This window comes from Sciurus carolinensis, chromosome 11 (assembly GCF_902686445.1).
Source record: "Sciurus carolinensis chromosome 11, mSciCar1.2, whole genome shotgun sequence".
NCBI classification, from domain to species: domain Eukaryota; kingdom Metazoa; phylum Chordata; class Mammalia; order Rodentia; family Sciuridae; genus Sciurus; species Sciurus carolinensis.
Window position 1 is genome coordinate 89,741,243 of NC_062223.1, and position 21,742 is coordinate 89,762,984.

A 21,742-nucleotide genomic window follows, 5' to 3' on the forward strand; every position below is an offset into this window, starting at 1 on the left:
GTCACTAAACTGTGAGCTAACCAACAAGGCCACACTTAATTCTCTTGTCTCATCTCCACTGACTTCCTTTACTTAGCTAGTTTCCAACTGAGCTGGATCATAGGCCATTCTTCCACTGTGTCCTACACTTGAGTTAGTCTTAACTTCCATCTCTAGCTATAGATCCACAACATATTTTTTCCTGGGTTCTTCTTATTCCATCTCCTTGTCTAAATCCCCTGCCTATCCAGAGCAAACAGATCTCATTTAGAAGTATTTAGGTGCTGATATGTTTTATGAAGATTTCATTTTATTCTTCTTTGAACTTCTGGATAAAATTCAGGTGCATTCTCTAGCTTTGGAATCTTCTTCTATCTTGAATTTTTATTATTTGTGTGTATCTATTTAACATTAAGGGGAAATATTCAGCAGAATGATCAGAACTATCCCAGTTCTACCAGCTGCTAGCTATGTAACCTCAGGGAAGCATCAATATTTTTTTACCAATAATCTATGACAACAGTAATACCAACTTCGCAAAGTTGCTGAGGTGTGTACAGAATGAGATACGTGTAAGAACTTAGCAATACTGAGGGGAAAAGAGACAATGAAAATAAGCACTTAGAGAATAATACAACATTTCATAGTTATTATATCATTATACCAGAATTTTTAGAGATGCAAATATATTTCTTTTTGGTTGTGAGGTATCTGAAGTTGAGATCTGCAATTTAAGAAGATTATATAGAGAAAAGAGCATCTTATAGTTAAATAATTCTAGAAAATGTTTCAGAGTCTTAGAGGATCACAGAAAGAGGCATGTGATTAAACTTTTTGCATTAAATGGAAGAGGGTTAGTATCGTTGGTGAGATGACATAAGAGGAACCAGAGCAACAGGGTAGAACTGGGAGCATAGAGAAAGATGTGCGTCCGTAATGTGTGAACCAGGAAAAGGCAGCTTCAGGTTGTGATAGGAGGGTTAGAGAACAGCAGTTTTCTTTCTCTTTCCCATCCCAACACAAAGAGGTTGTTGTCATGTAGTCAACTGTATCTGTTCACAGAACCCCTCTCTAATGCTTTATCTCACAGGTCTAGTCTTCCTCTAAACAATTTGGCAACTAGTGGCCTGGATGAGTGGTGGTATGTGTGGACGTGTCTGTGGATAGAGGGGTTGGGGGATAAAGATGTTGATCAACTGATTTTGCTTTGCCCTTGGGCTTTTGTACTCTTATCTAAATAGTACTACCTCTTTTTTTTTTTGCCTTTCTAAGCCTATGCTAAGATGAAATACACATATTTTCTGAGTATATGCTAAGATGAATACATATATATTTTAAAATATGACTTTAACAGAATAAAGTTCCTCAATGCAAAGTTGGAAACAATTGCCCTAATTGGTTATGATGAGGCATTGTTCCCCTCCCCCTGTATGGGCAAAGGAGGATTGGGTGCCTCTCCTCGGGGCTTCGTGGTAGTGCTTTATAATTGCTATTATCATGTACATTACATTACAGTTGTGATTTCCTTTAGAAAGTTACCTTCTCACTGGATAATAAGCTTGAAGAGAGAAGAAATGGCACTTAAGCACTCCGAGTATTGCCTGTAGCTAATATAGGGTCTATTGGCACAAAGATCCTCAAAATATAACTTATGGACAGACTGTTTTGCAAAAGAGAAAATGGAACTAATTCCAATTAAAAATTACAAAAACATATTGGGAGCTGCTCTATGTTCATATTCATTATAGTGAAGTTCCTTTAAACTCAGGACAGCTGAGTACAGGAAATTAGTAGACCTCAGCCTTGGCCCCGATGTTGCTACAAACTCTGTTGGTCATTAGGAGCAAATCAAGACCTCTCTCTGGTGTCAATTTCGTAGCTGGGAAGGGACAGAATTTATACTCTGCCTTTTTCTAAGAATTGAAGATGACCCTTGAGACTATCTCTATCCCTTGACTAATATAGTTAAACTCACAGAGATTTGAGAATAATGATCCCTTAATAGGAAAGATTTCTCAAATTGAGAGTTTAAGTATAAGGCCTTTGTTTAAGAGATCACTTACTAAAGTGAGTGTACTATATCACTTGATTAGCTGTAAGTTTTTGGTTGCAAAAAATCAGAAAACCATTGTATTGCCTAGGCCATCTGGAGGGCAGCTCCCAGGAGTCACAAAATTGCTAAAATAACTCATGCTTACTCCCTGAGCCTTAGAAAATAAAGTCAGGCTTGCAAATACCATCAGGTCAGTTTTCTTTTCTTTATCTGCCAGTCGCTATTTGTATATAAAGTGATTTTGGCTCACATGTTCACAGTTTAGTCACCAAAGAGAAAAGGTTTCCTACACTCAACCCCAGTTACAGGAATCCTGAGGAAGGACTCTGGTGAATTTAGCTTTAGTCACATATTCACACACGAGACTCGAACAACTTTAATTCCAGGAGACAGAGGTACCAGGAGTAACCTTACTTTGGTCATGTGTATACTATTAGCCAATTACAGTAACTTGACCACTTGATAAATGTGGCAACTTCCACTGGGACAACTGGGCAGGGGGGACAGGGGCAGGGGAAAGGACAGTTGGGAATAGGAGTACCAACCTAACAGGGCTGAATGATTTTGAATCTCTTTCCAAACATATCATCTACACCAATGTAGATGTATATACTTATGTTTTAGATAGACATAAGCAATATATAATTAAAAAGAACTAGAAAAAAATTTTCCACAAAACTATGCATTACAAATAGAAATAAACTATATAAGGTACGATCTGATAATCTTAAAATATGCAGGTTAAATGGATGTTTGGGACTATCTAATCAGACATGTATGAAGAGAAGGTGAAGAAAGTAGAACATAAATGACTTGAAAAGAGCTACCTTAATGAGGAAGGCATAAAGCAGACACTCAGTAAAATCTTCTGAGAAAATATAAAAGGAAAATAAGGTCTCTTGGAACTTAAGAACTGAGCTCAGTTCTGATTTTCTGGTTGTCTTGTAGAATTCAACCAACTCAAGTAGATCCAGAAAGACAACACCTTTGCCGGGTAAAAGATACTTCTGCTTCAAATGTAAGCTTTAAAACTTAGAACATTATTGCTGAGAACAACTTACATGTGTATCACAAGCTTTCTTCATCATAAAACACTATTCAGAAGACTACTTTTGCCACTGGTCCTGGGCACCCATGACTTCTTCTCTCCCTCCTGCGATTATCATGTTGTGCTGCTACATGTAGGTCTAGAGATTATCAATCAGTTCTATGGGTTGAAACTTTAAGGATAAGTATGCTTTAAAATAGGATGGAGTTCTTTTTAAATATACATTTTCCTTAGTAGTAGGAAACAAAATGAAATATTAGCAGTTAAATATTAGCAGTTAAATCAATTAGTAGTTTGATTACAGATAATTTTAATCTTTTATACTCCTGGTTATTCTCTAAGGTTTCTAAAAGGTAAATATACTATTTTAATATTCACATTTAAAGGTGTGGAACTAAGAAAATAAGAATGCTAAATTTTGAATCATGAGTTATATAGGAAGTTCTAATATCTTGAGGCCCAGACAATATGAAAGAAAGAGTGCATTAATAAGTATTCCATGAATAGGAAAATAGTAATATATAATGATGAAGGGAAAACTATGTAGGTTCAACTCATAGGTGAAAAACAGTCTTCAGGATTGAGTCTAGAGAAAGAACAAGGACAGGAAGCTCAAAAACAGGAATTCTAACTATACAATCATGAGTAATGCAGTAAAGAAGAAAGAGGAAAGAGCTATAAAGAAAACCATTTTGACTGCAGGAACATCTCAGGTAAGAACAGGTTTAAAAATAACATGTACAAAAGATAGAAGAAGGGAAGCGAACTCAGAACAGATTCAAAGGAGGTCTGAACTTATCCAAATAGTCAGGAAGCTCAAACCAAATCTAAAGGCAAGTTTAAAGAAACTACAAATGGCAGGAAAAGACAGTTTTGAGTTTATTCAGAACAAAAGTAATACAAGTTTAACAGAAGACACAAAAAAGAAAGACCATACACAATAAACTAACTTCATTTTCTTCCCTAATAAAGATTTCAAACTGAGCAATCAGGAGATTGCTAGGTGCATTTATCTTGAGAATAATGTCCTTGATAATGTTCCTGGACACAAGGTAACTGAATTGGCTCCCAAGAAAAATGATTATTTGTATGGGCTCAAGTTGAGGACCAGATTGTATTTAATTACATTAAACAAGTCCAGAACTAACCTCCTCTTTATAAGAAGATTGGAGAAAGTTGTAAAAGGCATACTTAACCAAATTTTTGTTAGTTACAAAAGGGAGACATAAAACTGACAAAATTGATGAAATCAGGACCTCAGAATATCCTGACAGGGAGAAATGGACACCCTGCTCATTGTTGGTAAGCATATGTTAGCTCAGGTCTCCAGAACTTTAAAAAAGAAAAGGGGTGGGAGTGACCTCAGTTGTTGTAGGCCTCTTACTCTTAACCTTTCCAGAACACATGATCCTGCCCAGAAATCAGTACGGCAAATGGAATTCTTCGATGGTCCCATGATTGCCACCTCCGGGGGTACATGCCGATTGAGTACAGGTAGAGCTATGACCATAATGAAATAGCCACCCCCTAATTAGGTGACTTTATCTAGGACTCCACTATCACCAAGTGGAATCTACTTCCGACATTGAAGAATAAGCTGCCAGGTGCTTGAAAGACACCTGGCTAGGAGCTCAGGTCAATCCCCAGGTAACAGGCAGAAAGAAAACAGCAACTTCAGTCCTTCTCCACAGGGAATGGAGTTCTGCAAATAACTGAACAGGCATGGAAGAGGAGCCCAAGCTTCCGATGACGACACAACCTCAGCCAGCATCGGATTTCAGCCTGACGAGAACCTGAGCAGAGAACCCAGCCTACCTGTGCCAGGAGGCCAAAATCATAAAGGTGTGTTGTTTTAAGCTGCTAAGTTTATGGTGATTTGTTACACAGAAATAGAAAACCAACACAAGTTGACATCTTATCACCATGAGGAAGACAGCCATGTGCTAAGGCGAGTGAAGCGGGGAGTTGAGCCCTTTGTGATGTCCTGGAGTTGCTTCTAGATTGGCTGCAGTTTGAAATGAAGTCTTCTTTGGTTAAGTCAGCTTTTTAGTGTCTTTTCCAACTGTACATAAACACACCCTAACAAAAATGGATGTTTTACTTTTATAAACAAAAATAATAGATTAATAATGAAACTGGAATAATACATTAAAATCACAGAATAAAAGTGAGTAGTTCTGGGCATGGTAGCATATGCCAGTAATCCCAGCGACTCAGGAGGCTGAGGCAGGAGGATCACATGTTTGAGGCCAGTTTGCAATTTAGTGAGACCCTGTCTCAAAATCAGAAATAAAAAGGGCTGGGGATGTAGCTCAGTAGTAAAGTAAAATTGGGTTAAATTCCCAGTACCACAAAAAGGGGGGGGGATAGGTACTAAAATAAAACACTATTCTTGAGTTCAAATTATCCGTAGCTTATATATATAAGATTTCGTTTCATAGTATATTATTTGCAAAAATCAGGGTACTATTTAGTTTACCATAAGCATACTATGTCAATAATTTGATACAGCTGTTCAGAAATAAATTAGTATAGTACAATACTATATAAAATAGAAATTTTGTTACTCAGGCAAAGTAGGTTGGAACCCCATTATTTATGTCATACTCTGTTCAGTCTATACCTGGTCAACAGATCTGGCCACTCGAAACAGCATATGGACAGATTAGAGTGTCCAGGTAAGGCACCAGAATGGGGGTTCTTAAAACCATTTCACACGAGTAAGTAATTCAGGAATTCGCAACAAAGAGAAGTCCTACAAAAGAACCAAAGATGGTTATTTGCTGAGGATTTGTGAAAATCAGATAAGAAAATAGACGTTGGAAACTTAAATTCTGAAAGTTCCATCCAGTGTCATATATTATAATTTGGAACATTCTTGGCAAATAACAAAAGCTGATTTTTCGATTTAGATGAAGAGTGTATTTACAAGGTTTCTGATTACTTTGGCCCTTTTGTAGACTTCCATTTGCATATCAAACTCTGAATTAGATTTATTATTTCTATTCTAAAACCTGGTACAAATCTTGTTCCTATCATGCCCTACACACATCTGGTCTATGTTAGAACAATTAATAATTTAAAAGAAGGTGTACTAGTGATAGCATAGAAGGATACAAACATTTAAATTCCTTATTTTCCTATTTTGATTGTTAGACCCACTAATTGTCAAAAACACACCAAACAAATGATTTAGACAGAGTCAATGCTGCATAATCTGGCATTTTTCTAGCATCTTCCCAGTTTACTCCTCAGGAAAACAGCACCAAAAAAGGTGAAAACTCAGGTAACTCAATGGTGATCTTATTAAGAGTTGCAGCGTGAGAAGGATCCACTGAGTTCCAATCTTAGCTCTTTTGCAAAACTATGCTACTTCTACTTCTGTGCTTCCCTTTACTGTAGCCTCATTTTCCCATCTAAATGTGAAAGTGCCAAGGGACAAATCTTGGGTCCTTTTTCCTTTACTCTGATGCTCACTCCCAAGGTAATCTCAATGGAGCTTTAAATACTATATATATGTTCACAACACCCAAACATATACCTGCAGCCTAGATTTATGAACAGTCCAAGCAGCACAAAACAGAGGACAAGCAAAATCAATACAGAAAGCAATGAAGTAACAGAAGAAGGGAGAAGGTAAACCCGTCTTAGTAACAAGACCCCTCCAGAAACAAGAAGGTGACCCTCCCTGGGTTGAAAAGAAGGGAAATGGACATCAATTCTGACGCAGGAGAGAGAAGCTAGGGTTTTTTCCCTTTTATTTTATTTTTTTTCTTTTAAAGTAGAAAGTTAGAATAGAAAACACTAAGCTGTCCTGCTGGATGTGGTAATACATACGTATAATCTCAGTGACTGGGGAGGCTAGTCAGGGGCATCAGAAATTCAAGACCAGCCTCAGCAACTTTGTGAGACCTTCAGCAATTTAGTGAGACCCTGTCTCAAAATAATAATAATAATAATAATAATAATAATAAAAAGAACTGGGGATAAAAGAGTCAAGGCTTGATTTTCTGAGTCTGACTTATTTCACTTAATCTGGTGTTCTCCATTTTCATTCATTTACTGGCAAATTCTGTAATTTCATTTTCTTTTTGGCTGAGTAAAATTCCATGATGTATACATACCACATTTTCTTAATTCATTCATGTAAGGAGAAATAAAATATCATAAGACATAGGGAAGGTCAGTGGAATAGAAGAAGGAGATCAAGAGAGAAGGAATGATGGGAAAGGGAAGAAGTGCAGAAAAAATTTGACAAAATTACATTATTAATGAATCTGACAAATTTTCACATTTATGTATATCTATAAAGCACCAATAAAAATAAATAAATACATGAGAGAAAGTAAGTCAAGTTAAGTAGAGGAAGAAGAACAGGGACAGGAAGGAGCAGGGAAAGAAAAAGGCACTGGGGACTAATATGGAGTAAATTAAATTCCATGCATTTATGATTTTGTCAAAATGAACTCAACTTTTATATAACTATAATATACTAATGAAAACAAAAAGATGACTGGGAAGTCAGCTAAGTGTTAAAAGGTGTCCCTGGGTTCAATCCACAGCACCAAAAAAGAAAAAAGAGAGAGAAGAAAGGAAGGAAGAAGGAAAGAAGAAAGAAAGCTGAATCAATTAGATGTAAGTTTTAAAGTAAGTTTCACTCACTAGCAGGATTACTGTGCGTAAGATATTAAAATACTTTAATTCCTACATTATAAAGTGAGGATAAAAAAACACTAATTTAAAAAATAAAATATAATAAATTCAATTATATATTGACTAGGACTGGGTCAGAAGTAAGGTACACAATCAATAAATGTTCAAAGAATGTGGTCACTTTCCAGGTAAAGGGAACAGAACAAGAAAATGTATTCATTTTTTTCTTTACCAAAACTCAAAAATTATTTCAGCCAGGCAGGGTGGTGTACACCTATAATCCCAGCAACTTGGATGGCTGAGGAAGGAGGATCACAAGTTCAAGGCCAGCCTCAGTAAATTTGCAAGGCCCTAAGTAACAGCAAAAAACTGTCTCAAAAGGGCTTGGGATGTGGCTTAGTCATTAAGTGTCCATGGTTTCAAGTTCCAGAACCAATAAATAAATAAAAGAAAGAAAGAAAGAAAGAAATATTTTAAACAAAACATCAAGGATTAAGAGAATGAGAAATACGCATCAGTATTCAAGTCTTTTAACACTCTTTTAGAAACATGGAAGTAATGGAAAAGTAGTAATGAGTTTACTAGTGTATAGTAGACACATGGACAAAAAATATAAAAGGGAGATGTGAGCAATAAGAGAGTTGATTCACACTGACAGAACCCAAGAGCCCCAAGGTTAACATATTAAGAACAGTGGAAATTAGGGGGTCTTGTTGAAAGTCATACTAGAGTTATCAACCCCATTCCTACTTCATTTTCCACATAGAATATCAGCAACTAGACTGTCTATACCCCTAATCAAATAGTCCTTCATCCTCTGAATAAACTAAAGAGACATCAGACTCAGGAGATATCAATTGTCTATGTAGATAATGTAAGGTTAAGAAAAGTCAACAGAAGTCTTTCAATATGGCAGTTGGACCACACTCTCCACTCCCAGAACTCTGGCATCTTTATATCTACCAGGAAAGAAGTGTTCTTCTCTAGAGAAAAGACTTCCAACTGACATTTGGAAGTCCCCAATGACTACTACCCTAATGTAGAACTCACTTAGCAAAAATCAACACAACCACAATCCACTATTTTTGATGGTCTTATTCCTACCTATGAATGTTCTGTCAAGGATCATCAAATGATTTAAAAGAGACTATCAAAATAACAAAGAAGAACAAAAATGGAATGAAAAATAACTCATTAAATAGATTATAAAAGAAACTTCGGAAAAAAATGAATTAGTATCCTCACAAAGACTCTTACATTCTTAACTAAGAATAGGATGCCATGAAAAAGAACAGTTAAAGAATAGAAAGGAGCTTCTCAAAGTTAAAATTATGAATGCTAAAATTAACATTACATTAAATAGTGGGAAAACAAGTCAAATAAATATACAGAATAAAACAAAATTTACAAAGTGTTGAAAATGTGAGGGAAAAAAAGTAGGTTCATAGACTTAGTTTAGGATGTTATACCAAATCAGAGGACTATCAGGTTATCAATATATGTCTAAATCTAGAAAATCAGGAAAAAATAATATACATGTACTATTTAGACACATAGAAATAAGAAAATCAGAGAAGATGGGATTCAAATACAGACAGCTGGGTTCTAATTCTAAATTGCTGACCATATATTCTCAGTTGAACCATTTATCTTTACTAAGCCTCAGTTTCTGAATATGTAAGATGGATATAATAACAAAATCTACTTAATAAGGGTTTGTGAGGACTAAGTGAAAGAAAGAAAGAAAACCCTGGGACCAGGTCTAGTTAAAAATAAGCATGCATTTTATAAATGCAATTTTTAACTACTATGGATTACAATAGCCTTGCACTGACAATTTTCTGATGACTCATAAAGCTAGTTAATTTCAACAGCAACATGTTCTTGCTAAGATATCTTAGAATAAAGATGAAAAGCTTGCTATCTGCTTTTTAAAAAACCCAGGGGCTCCTAAAGATGATTCCTAATGTCTCATTGCACAATATCCATTAAAGAAGTGTTCTTCTTAGCAGCCCCTTGAGTCTTTCCTTATAACATCTCTTATCCTTAGGGACCCTGGTGGAACATCAAGGAAACTGCTTCACTCTCAGGTGGAGGTTTCAGCTGTTCCTTCAAGTGCTCTCACAGCTCTTATGGAAGTCACCAAGTTTTATGGAATATCACAGTGGCTATTTGTTAATGGGTTTTCTTTAGAAGATTGGAAACTTTTTAATGAAAAGAAAAAAAGAAACTGTGCCCTTTATTATCAGTGTCCCAGTACTTAGTAAAGTGCCTACCTGAGTTCATAGTAGATATTCAAGGAATGCTTTGGGAATGAATGCATGCTTGAATGAATGAATCAATAAAATTCAACACAATGCATTTTAACCAATGTATCACTCCAAATCTCCAAAAAAGTATTTGCAAAAACATACCTTCTAATCCCCTCTGGAAATATCTGAGTTGAACCAAGGCATTGCAATTTTAGAAAAAGCACCTCAGGTGAACCTGATGCACAAGCTTGTGCAAGACTACTGTCATTTGATAGAATATTCCATTATATCTGAAGTTTAGGCCTGATTTCTTCAATGCAAAACATCAAAAAGATTCCCTGGAAAACTTAATTTATTAGTAAAAAGGCAAACATGATAGCCATTGTATGTGGCTCAAATGATAGTAGCTGAAAACAAATGAGAGATGCATGTAAAATAAAACTATGAGAATTTCAGTAAGGGAAAACTGCAGTATTCTGGTCCTGAAAAGTGAAGGTGAACTAAGTTGGGTAATCAGATCCACTGGCTAATGTTAGATTCTTATGGGGTGCTATGTGGCATTACCACGCAAAGAATTTGAAGTTCCCCATCAAGGACTGAGGGCATTAAGAGGATGGCTGCTTACTGCACATTCATTTTTCTTCTCTATTTCCCCATCGACACAGCAGGGCACTATAATCTCTTTGCTGCACAATGTGTCTACAGAGATTTCTGGATGAAAGGAGTTACATAATGTTGGAGTCCTTCTGGGAAATATAGCAGTAATTTAATTTTTCTGTTTCTTCAGGGTTCTCTAAGGACAGAAATACCCCACAAAGGGCAGGAGAAAGAATAACACAGTAAAAGAATCTTTTGAAAGAGTCCTTAAAAGGCAGTGCAGCAAACAATCCTGTTCCATTCAATAAAGACTGACCTTGGTGTGCAAGCCATTGTGCTGGGTGATGACCAGAAGCACTCAGTGTAGCTCAGGGGCCAGGCCCTTAAAGAAATAATCTTGACATAGTGTGAAATGGGGAGGAGAGACCACTTAAGAGTCAGTAACAGTATGCTCAAGTTGAGACCTTGAGGAAGAGAGAAAGGCAGGTGCATAAAAGTAGGAAAGATTATTCCCAGACGTGGGAATGCCAAGGTGAACAGGAGACTTCATGCAAAACTTGTAATGGAGCTCTTGAAATCTGTGTGCAATTAGTGCATGTATATTTCTTAGAGACCAGGAATTTATTGCATACTAACTACCTATATTTAACAACACCACTATGAAGCATTGTTCCCATTTTTCATGGAGACAACCAGGTATAGCCTGATTAAGGTTCATGCCCAAAGCCACACTGACTTGTGTCAGAGACTGGCACATATCTGCTTGGTCAAAGTCCACACTTTCACCCTCTGACAAAGTACCTCTCCTCATGTTTCTCAGTGCTATTTGTCAGGTTCTGAATTCCATGGTGATCCTAAAACCCGAGTCCAGATGAGGAAAAGCTCGTTTTCCTGAGGGCAGAAGGATGTAGTCACTTAGAGGCATCCACACTGCAGCAGTTGCATCTCTAGGCAAGGACCTGTCAGACGAGAAGGCTGAGCTATACCATCTGGATGGCTTGAAATACACATTTCCTTGCTGATCCCAGGCACATGGATGGGAGAGATGAAACTCCTTAAGGAAATCTGTAGAGGCCATATGATATGGGTGGGAGGAAAACACAGACTTAAAAAAGTCTGTAGAATTCCCAAGGGCAGAGAGGGAAGGGGAAGGGTATTCTAAGCAGAAGGAACACTATATAAAAAGGCATGGAGGTGATAAATAACAGTGCTAAAAATGTGAAAGTTCAATGAGGATGATGGATAAGGTGGGTGGGGAACAGAGAAGGCAAGGCTCTGCTGTGCGTCAAACCATGTCCCGTAGCATGAACCCCTCAGACTGAGAATCCCTGATAGACAATAGAAGTCTAAGACCAAGATTCAACTGCTTTTTAGAATGATATAAAAATCAAAAGTTGGCCCTACTTGATTTCTCTTAAAACAAAAATGCTAAGAAACAAAAAAATTTATTATAAAATAGTATTTCCAGAGAGTTTGCAAAGTGCTGATATAAAGCATAGGATCTGGGGTTTTCCAAACTAAACTCAACTGCCCTTTAGGTCAGATAGTTCTTTGCTGAGAGTGGGAACAGGGTGGGTATATGCCATGCAAAGAAGGATGTTTAACAGGATGTAAATGTAGAATCCCTGTCCTCTACCACTTGATGTCAGTAAGACCCCAAACCCTAATCAGTTGTAATGAGCAAATATATTCCTAGACATTGAAAATGTCCCCTGATGGGATGAATAAAATTACCCGCCACTGGACCAAAATTAAATAATAGAAAACCATCATCGAAAAAAGTTTTGTGCCCCACTGGATCTGCTTCCTTCTTGTTGGGAACTGCGGGATCAGTGAAAAACCCATCTTGATTCTCTCTGAGAACAAAGAATCCTCATAGAGTTGTTCTCAAATGTCTCTGGGAGGAAGGAGACATCTGGAAAGTGAGCTGGCTTGTCTCCAAGTGCACTAAGGTTTAACTTCTGAACACTCCTTACCTCTAAAGTCAGTGGAGATTCCAATCTTTCTTCTTTCATACCCAAACTGGACTTCACTGGGCAAAGCTGAATGTAGAACAAACATCAACTGCCTTATACATTCCATATTGGAAAAGTACCATGGACACAAGTGTAGAGATGAGGAAAAGACTGGTGTCTGCCAATAGCTGGGAATAAAGCACATGTGGGCAAAAGCCCCTCCTTGTTCTGCCCCTTTAACAATTCCAGGTGAATTGCTCTCTTTTGTCACATGTCCTGGAAGACCTATTTACACCTCTCTCTCTTTTTCATTAGATTTTAAGCTTCCACATTTTTCTCACCTACCCATCCCAGTCCCTGGTCTATTATACAAGGTGCTCAATACATAGTTACTGTATAATGTCAGACAGGGAAAAGCTACATGGCAGTAAATGTGGTGACTGGGTGGTGGGGCAGTACTTCTAGCACATTGGTCTTGAAATCTCAAGTTACTGCATACCAGCTATACTAGAGTCAAATGTCTTTCTAATTTAAACTTTAGTCTATTCATCTGTAAAGAGGAAAATTAATGGAAGTTTATTTAAGAGATGAGCTAAAGCATATAAAGTCATAGAATAGTGCCTGGCTAAAGAGAAGCTATTCTTATTCTAAGGCATCAGTGGCAAACTTCAGAGTGAAAGATCAGATGGTAAATAATTCAGGCTTTGCAGGCCACAAGGCTTCTCGTGAAATTACTCAGCTCCATAGTTGATTGTTTTTCATTTTTTTGTTTTTTTGTAGCAGAAAAGCAGTCATTAATAATATGTATACTCTTACCCCATGTGTTGCGTGGGCAAGGGAAAGGGTTCCTGTCAGAGGGATGGGCTGGCTGTGAAATAAAAGCTATGAAATCTATTTATCAGAAATAAAGACAGAAGACAAAATTATCTTAAAAGTCGGGGCATAACCGATTGAGCTGTCCAGAAGGGTCTGGCTCCAATAAAGGAAGGAGCCCAAGCTTACTTTATTTATAGCAGTACAGATCAGAAGGGACTGGTAGGAGCTTCTTCCCCAGAAAACAGGATAGGGGCAGGGAAGAAAGCAAGCCATTTGGCTCTAGTGGGTCACTCCCACATCCAATGCTTATATTTGAACTTGAGTGGTGAGCTAAGGCAGGATAACTCAGGCGTTCTCAAACAGTCAATATCCACTGTGAGTTCCTGAGGTCAGATATTGAACTACTCTTGGTTCTCATAGGAGTCATCATGGATGGCTTCCTGCAGTATACCAATGAGCATAGAGGGGATTCAGTAAAATTTTATTTATAATAGGGCAGGCCATCTTTGGCCTACAGGTCAAAATTGCTTGATATATGTCCTAAGTTGTCTAAAATTTTAATAATTAATAAGTGGAACCCATGGAAGATTTTTGAACTAGAGAGTAACAAAATCAAAATGATCCCTTGGCATGTTGAGTTTTTAGCAACATGTACTACAGAATTGTGTAGTCTTGGTGAAGTCTGATGATGCATTACTATAATTGTCTAGGCATGAGATAGAAGATATGAGCTCAAGGTTATGAAAATGTGAAGCACACAGGACAAAGTAACGTATATAACACCATCTTCTGTACAACAAATTTGTTTACAGACTCTGATGTTATATGTATATTCTCCTTCAATGTCTAATTCATAGTTGGATCTCAGATTACCTAGTAAATTATAAGTATAGACTTAGATCATCTCCAGAGAACCAATTAGCAAAAGATATAAATAAAAATGTTATTATTAATTTACACTGATTCTTAAGCTGATGAGTGGCTTGAGTTTGAGACTCTTCTGCTTGAGCTATTCCTGACTTCAGGAAATCATTTCCATTTTTCTTGTAGGGCATTAAGAATATGTCATAAGCAATGATTCAAATAGTTGTACTACAGACTGGTGGTCATTATATGAACTGATCATGACTATTAAACACAGCCATAATTTCCTTTAAATTATGCCTTTTAACTTTGCTTTGATTTTAGATTTCAGATTGGCCTCTCCTTTTTATGTCCCTAAATACCACCAGTTCCAACCAGATAAGCTAAAATTATAAGGTTAAATGTGCTGTAGTCAAGTATATTAGAAAAGTCACGTCCTACAACCCCATATAAATTCTTTGAAGACACATACCTAAAACCTGGAATATCTGTTTTACACAGTGACATGCTAAAAAGTAAAGCAAGCATCTTTCTTTGAACACACTGTAGGCAATACACAACATTCACAGCACAGATTCAGAAACGAAAGTCACTTGATGCAAATCATGTTAATCAATGAATGCATAAGTAACTATCAAGAAGTTTTTCATATTTTGACATTTAGAAAACAGAAAAAATCGGAGATGGACCACTACTCAATTTAAACATAAGATGATTTTTAAAATAATGCGCCATACTCAATCCATTAAAAAATGAATTAGAGTAACTATCTACCCATACCCGAGCACAATTATCTATGCATTTCCAGTTTGTATAAATACATTATTTTATAACTGTATATTTTCTAGAAGCCTATAAAATAAATGATGTGTGATACTGCCCTTCAAGTAGCTTCTAGAAAACTAGTCAATTTTAACTGCTGTGTGTTTTAGCTTGCAGAGCAATTTAAAAAATAGTAATAAAACAGCTCACTAAGCTTAATGAAACACAGAAAACTTTTCTTTTACAACAGAATTCTAGGCCAGAATCCCCATTATTCTGTCAAGTATTCAACATGGCCCAAACATTTAGGAACTGCTCTATGGTATAGTCTCCTCATGGAAGAAAACACAAAGAACAAAATCAAGACATCATTTGAAAGACACACCATCATTTTAGAAATCCATAGTGACTATAGAGTACATCTTGATTTTGAAAGATGAACATAGAAAGGAATTTTAAAAGCTGTATGTCAGAATCAAAACAATAAGGTATCTACTATATATCTTTAGGGAAGTCTCCTGAACTTCAATTCTTTCTTTTTTTCTTTAAAACAATAATTATACCTACTGTATAAGGTCATGATAATGATTGAAAGCATTCTTGTACATACAAATTTTTGCACAAAGCTAACATATAGCAAACCTCAAGAAACACAGTCATATTATTACTGTGGATTGAAAATGCACATTAGTATATTTAAGTCCTAGGAAGCCCTGCAGAAAAGACAGTGGTGGTTTAAATTAGTTTTCTCAAATGGATTGTACCATGTATAGTAATCCAGATTCTAATTTGTGAAGTAAAAAGCTAATGCTGCTGGTTAAATATGACAGTTTATTCAAATGATATTGAGTAGTTCGTACAATGATTCAGTCATCCAGAGAAATAGCTTCAGTGTAATTTTGCAGAAAGAAACTCAAATCCACAGGAAAGAGTCTTAAGAAGGAAGAAAATTGCTCCCAGCTACCATGGAACACTAGGTTCTGTTACCTGTGAAGCTCCAAGGAACTCAACTTGAGTTCAACTGTTCCTGAGCTCAGCCATGATTATGTTTCTGTGTCTAGCACAGGACCTTATAAACCCTGCTGTCGCTTAAAACTGTAGGTCTTTTCTGACACCCTTTCCCCAAGAAAAGGGATTCAGAATTTTCCTTTTTCATCTAGTCACTTACTTCCAAACCCATATTATTGGTGGAATCTAGATTATATGCCTGCGCCAAAGCAGCACAGGAAGCAAAAGAAGAGAGTTTTATGGGTTCTTCCTGTGCAGGTAAGTTAAAAATTCCCCAAATACAATAAATGTGTTTAAAATTTGCTAGAAAGTCAAAAAACTGTAGTCCAAAATGTTCACTCTGCCCCTTAAAACAACTAATGCCATCTCAGCAAGAACACAATTGGGCATATTCATTATTCTCAGCAGAACGACACACATCAATATTTTTTTTCTTTTAGCTTCAGGGGAGAGACCAAAATAGAGTAGAATTTAATGTAAGATGGTTTCTTCCCAGAGCACCCACTGCTCTCAGAACATTCTGGGAGAGAAGGTGGATCTACAAAGTCAGTTTAAGCAGATTAGAAATAATCAAGGACATCTTTCAGGAGTAGGGATTGAGGTAGAGGGAAGTAAGAGCAGGGCAGATTCTTCCTGTGAGTTTGATTCTTGTCCTCACTATTCACTAGATATATCTTGTTCCATTATTTCCCAGCTACACTGGTATTTCCCTGGTGTCCTATTTCTGAGCACAGCCACACCTGAAGCACTGCACCTTAAGAACAGGATGGAGTGAACTGGAAAAGGCTAAAATATAGAAACAGACTTTCCACTGGAGTGTGCTTGTTGTGTGCATCAGAGCCCACTGCAGAAGAGGACACCCAGGTCAGCAGAGAGGTTGTGGGTACAGTAGATATTGTGTGTGTCTGTGTGTGTATTTTGTGGGATCAGACATAATGCATCTGGGGACTCGACATACATTCTCTCAACAATTACAACTCTAGAAGGCTTAGGAAATACTTAGGAAATACTATTTTTCTTTTCTTGTCCTAAGTATGTCAAGACAGCAAATACAAAAGCTGTACCTGGTGGAGATTCAGACAAGGGGACACCAAGAATGAACCAAGTAAATTGGTTGGCAGATATCAGGGTCTAGTCATCCACTGACATGGGCCCAGATGATAAGACTCCAAACTTCAAGGATTCATTAACAAGCACAGGGTAGGAACCTAACTCTGAGAGACAAATCTACTAAAGCATGTTATGAAGTCTAGACATGGGCACAGGAATACACAAAATATTCATTTTTAGAGTAAAGCTATGATAAAGAGAGTAAAATGAATCAAGTTCCTAATCTATAGGACAACCATAAAAATGTGAATTACAAACCAGGAATGTTTTGAGTGTTATTAATAATTCCACTAGGACAGTAGGCATAAACCAGGAATGTCAGAATAAAGTGAAAAGAAAACATTGAGAAGGTTCTTTGACCCAAAAGCAATTTGGGCAAATTGAGACAAATAAGAACTCCAGTGAAATACTTACTGTCCATAAAATGACAGGAAGAAACATAGCTGAGAAAGGGAAAAAAATGCAAAAGTTGAAAACCTGACTTAGGAAATACTATTTTTCTTTTCTTGTCCTTAGTTTTAATATTGGAAGTGATAAAGTGAAAAATCAGATGCACCAGAAAACATCTATTTTTTTTTTCTCTCTTAATTCACTAGCCAGTCAGGGGCTATATTATTGTTCCAGCAAGAGTAACAGGCATGAAAACTCTCATGGGAAGTTACTCCAGAAGATGGAAGAACAAAGGGTAAATGTTCCTCAGCACTGGGGTCCACAGAAGGGTGGAGGATAGTGTCCACAACAAACACCTCTAATGCTTCATGAGCTTCAGTTTCAGAGAGGGTCATGCTGTTGATAGCACCCAAAGGATTTACTCAGGGTGTGCCCTTGGGGACAAAGCCAGAGGCCATGACCTTTGGCTCATTAGAAGTTCAGAGATATGAAAAAGGAAAATCATGTATTACTCACCAGCATGATTCTGATATCACTCAAGAGTTCTCTATTAACAGATTCACTTTCTAACAGAAAGCTCTCTATGGGAGATATTCCTTCATCCCAATGTAATCAAAGAAGGAATTGGTAGCTGTTCCCAAATGCTGCTATTTTAGCTTCAGGTAGATTGTTTTATCTGGGCTTCAATTTTGTAAATGTTGTGATGCTATACTCATAAAGTTAGAACTTTACTGTAGAACTTTGGAAAAGACTTTTGAACAGCTCAGTGCTCCACTTTGTCATTGTTGTAGTATTACTCTGGGCTTCCAGGTGTGGAGTCTGAATAATAACCTGGCACTGGCTAAATATCTTCATTAAGTTATTCAGAAAGACAACCTCAATAGCAGTTATTTGGAAGGAGAAGAGATGTTGAATATGAGTTCTATCTTTTACAATAAGGTCTTGTACTCTCTTCGCTTATGAAATTCCATGCCACCTCTCCCACACTGTACAAAGCTTCTCTTCAAAGTTCACACTAGTGGGGATTTGGAGGATTAGAAATGCAGTATCCAACTATGAGGGTTAGCCAGACTTCAAGTTAATGAACATCATGTCCTTAAGCATACAGGGTTTGACATTGTAGTGGCTGAAAAAAGAATGTCAGGGTGAAGTAAAAAGAAAAATTTGAGAAATTCTTTGACCCCAAAGCAATGTCAACCTTCCCGTCCATTCATTCACAGGCCTCATCCTTTCTCTTCATTCCTGCTAGCATTTAATCACCATCCAACACACTATAAGTTTTACTTACTCTTATCCATGAAGGAAAGATTCTGTTTTGTAAGTTTCTGTATTCTTAGTGGCTAGTACATAACAGATACTCAATGACATTTATTGAGTGAATAAATAAAGGAATACTGCCTTTCTTCCCCATAAATATCATTCATTCTAGTTTTCCCTTAAAATTTAAAGTAATCAACTGAGAAAAGCAGTTCTCTAAAATCTTCTTTTCTCCCCTAGGCTGGCAGGCTTTTGAATGGAAAGTGACTCTTTTTTGAAACAAAGGAACTCAGAGAATATGCAGAAGTTGTGAAGTTAAGTATACAGTTAAGGGAAAAGGAAAATAGGTGAATTCATCCACATTTGGATTTAAAAAGGAAAATCCAGGCTAACATTCAGGGAAAAGAATCAAGCTATCAAATGTCATATTTATGACATTTAGGCCACTTAATATCTGAGTTGTTTTCTACCTGTCTGTCTTTACAGTAATAAATCCTTCAAACACATGAATCAAAATCCATTTGTGTACAATGAATCAAAATGCAGTCTGTAAAAATTTAAAAAATAATAAAAAAATCTGAATGATGGCCAAGAAATAGAAAATGACAGGTACTATGTCCTAAACCAATGGAAGAATCCTAAGAAATAGGAGAAATAAGGGACTTTAAAAGGAAAGAGTGGGAAAAGTGTACTTGATCACTGGAACCTTGGAAAGAAGAAAAGAATACTAGAAACTGAGGAAAATGACTTTCTAAACTTAAGAGCAGCTTAGTGATTGCAGAGAGATGACAGGTATTGAGATTCTCCAAGAAATGCCTCAAACAATAGACTGTGCCCATTGTTATTAAAAAGTGGCAATATCATCTCCTTCTCTCTATCATCTCCCAATCCAAGCAGTTGTTTTATTCTGCTGCTTTTCTCACTTTAGTGATAATCTCAAAGTTTGTCTCTCTACTCCCTATAATTTGTATTATCATCATTTTCCCAGAGGGGCACATGTAACATTTAATACTGGACAAAGTATCTTTCCTCAAACATTTATCATTTCTTTGTGATAAAAGCATTCCAAAAACCTTTCTTCTGGCTTTTTTGAAGACTACAGTATGTTATCATTATCTATAGACACTCTAGTGTGCAGTAAAACACCCAGCCTATTTTGAAGGATGCCCTTGAATTATATTTTCAAATCATTCTCCAATGTTGTGCACAATAAGGCCTTGAGTTCCATAAGTAAAGAGTCAATATGTGTCTTATTCACAGCTGAATCCCAAACAAGTAGCCCAGTACCTGTGCTCTACAAATATGTAAATAATTGTGTTCCACAAATCAGTGAAACTATAGATTGCAATCATAATAATGATAAAAATATCAGGATGCTCATTATCCAATATGAATCAAAGCATCACATTGTACCTTATAAATATGAGCAATGCATGTCAATCAAAAAATAAAATTAATTAAAAAATTTACCATGAAAGTTTTTCTTCTTCAGATACTAAAAATTTAAAAAATATAAGCAAAAACAAAAAGGAGTAGAACAAAATCCAGGTACTTAATAAATCAGGCAGCATTGTGAGGCACAAAAGGAAGTATGTACCCTCATCATGTACATATAAGATCCTGCATCTTCCAGTCCTTCCTTTGTTCCCACATCCTGCTGCTTTCTCTGCCTCCCAGGAGAGTCAGCTGTACCAGGCTGCATGATGCTGTCCACATTTGTACTGCTCTGTCCCTTCATTACTCTAAGATTCTCAGTGTGTTAGTTCTGTATTATTGCCATCTTTTCATTTCTAGGACAAGGTACAATTCCTGACATACAGGTGAACACATTAGGTGTTAATGGTGTAAATTTATGAATAAGGAAATGACACTGAACGGAAGATCAATTTCTTTCAAAATCATACTTACCTCAGATCTGTTCTGAGGACTAAATGCAAAAATGCATGTAAAACATGCCTGGCCCATAGTAGATACTCAAAAATTGAATAGTTACTAACAATCACCAATATGAAAATGTGCAAATGACTTTGATTCCTTAGTCACATCATCTTAAAATGTGAAAAATAATTCCCACCCTGCCCATTCACTGCCTTGAGAAAAGAAAGAGTTTAATAAAGCAATTTGGGAAACATTTATCACCAAACATATATTATTATTATTATTATTATTATAATGATGATAATGATTATGTGCCATTTTCTTTGTGAATCTTGCCTATAATATTCTTATCCTCTAATGCCACTTTACCTTTGCTGATGTTTCAAACCATCCTACGAAACCATGTTCCTTGCAGAACTGGTCCATCTTGAGGCCATTGTTCATGAGCACATCCTTCCCCTGGTCACATTTATTGGCCAATAAAACCACAGAAACCGGTTTGCCATTAGGGAGAGTTAGCTTTGAGTCCAAATCATTTTTCCACTTTGCCACTGCTTCAAATGTGGCTGGTCTGGTGACATCAAAGACAATAAATGCACCCATAGCTTCTCGGTAGTAGACCCTTGTCATGTTTCCAAATCTCTCTTGACCTGTACCAAGAAGAAACAGAATTCAGAAACTCTTTACAATTGGAACTGAATAAAACATTAGAAATTCATGAGGGCTCCAAGGAGAGTAAGTCGCTCAATAAAGTCTTATTGACAGTCTTTAAAAAGAGTGTGCTAAATATATAATCATGCAGTTCTGTTTTTACCCTTTTCAGCACAAGAAGGAAATTAGTTCATTTAACAAGTATTAATCGAGAAAGTACTATACACCATGTAATGTTCTAGAACTGTGTTAATATAGTATCTCACTAGCTGTGTGGCTAATTAAGACTAAATAAAACTTAAAATTCAGTTTCTCAGTCACTGAATAGCTACAATGCAAGTGTTTGAAAAAACTTGTGGCTAGGTGGCTACGGCATTAGATGATGCCAACAGAGAACATTTGAATCAACACAGGATGTTCTATTGGGTAACATTATTCTGAACATTTGGGATACAATGACTAAAACATG

At 36.6% G+C, this 21,742-nt stretch overlaps 1 protein-coding gene across 1 annotated transcript in view; it reads right to left on the reverse strand.

Annotated features, from left to right (window-relative positions):
* Nucleotides 1-21,742, reverse strand: part of Rab38 (RAB38, member RAS oncogene family) — a 56,574-nt gene that overhangs the window by 12,846 nt on the left and 21,986 nt on the right. Inside the window, exon 2 of the mRNA XM_047517365.1 lies at nt 20,992-21,272. Coding sequence (XP_047373321.1) covers nt 20,992-21,272 — 281 coding nt within the window. The remainder of the gene's footprint in view (nt 1-20,991; nt 21,273-21,742) is intronic.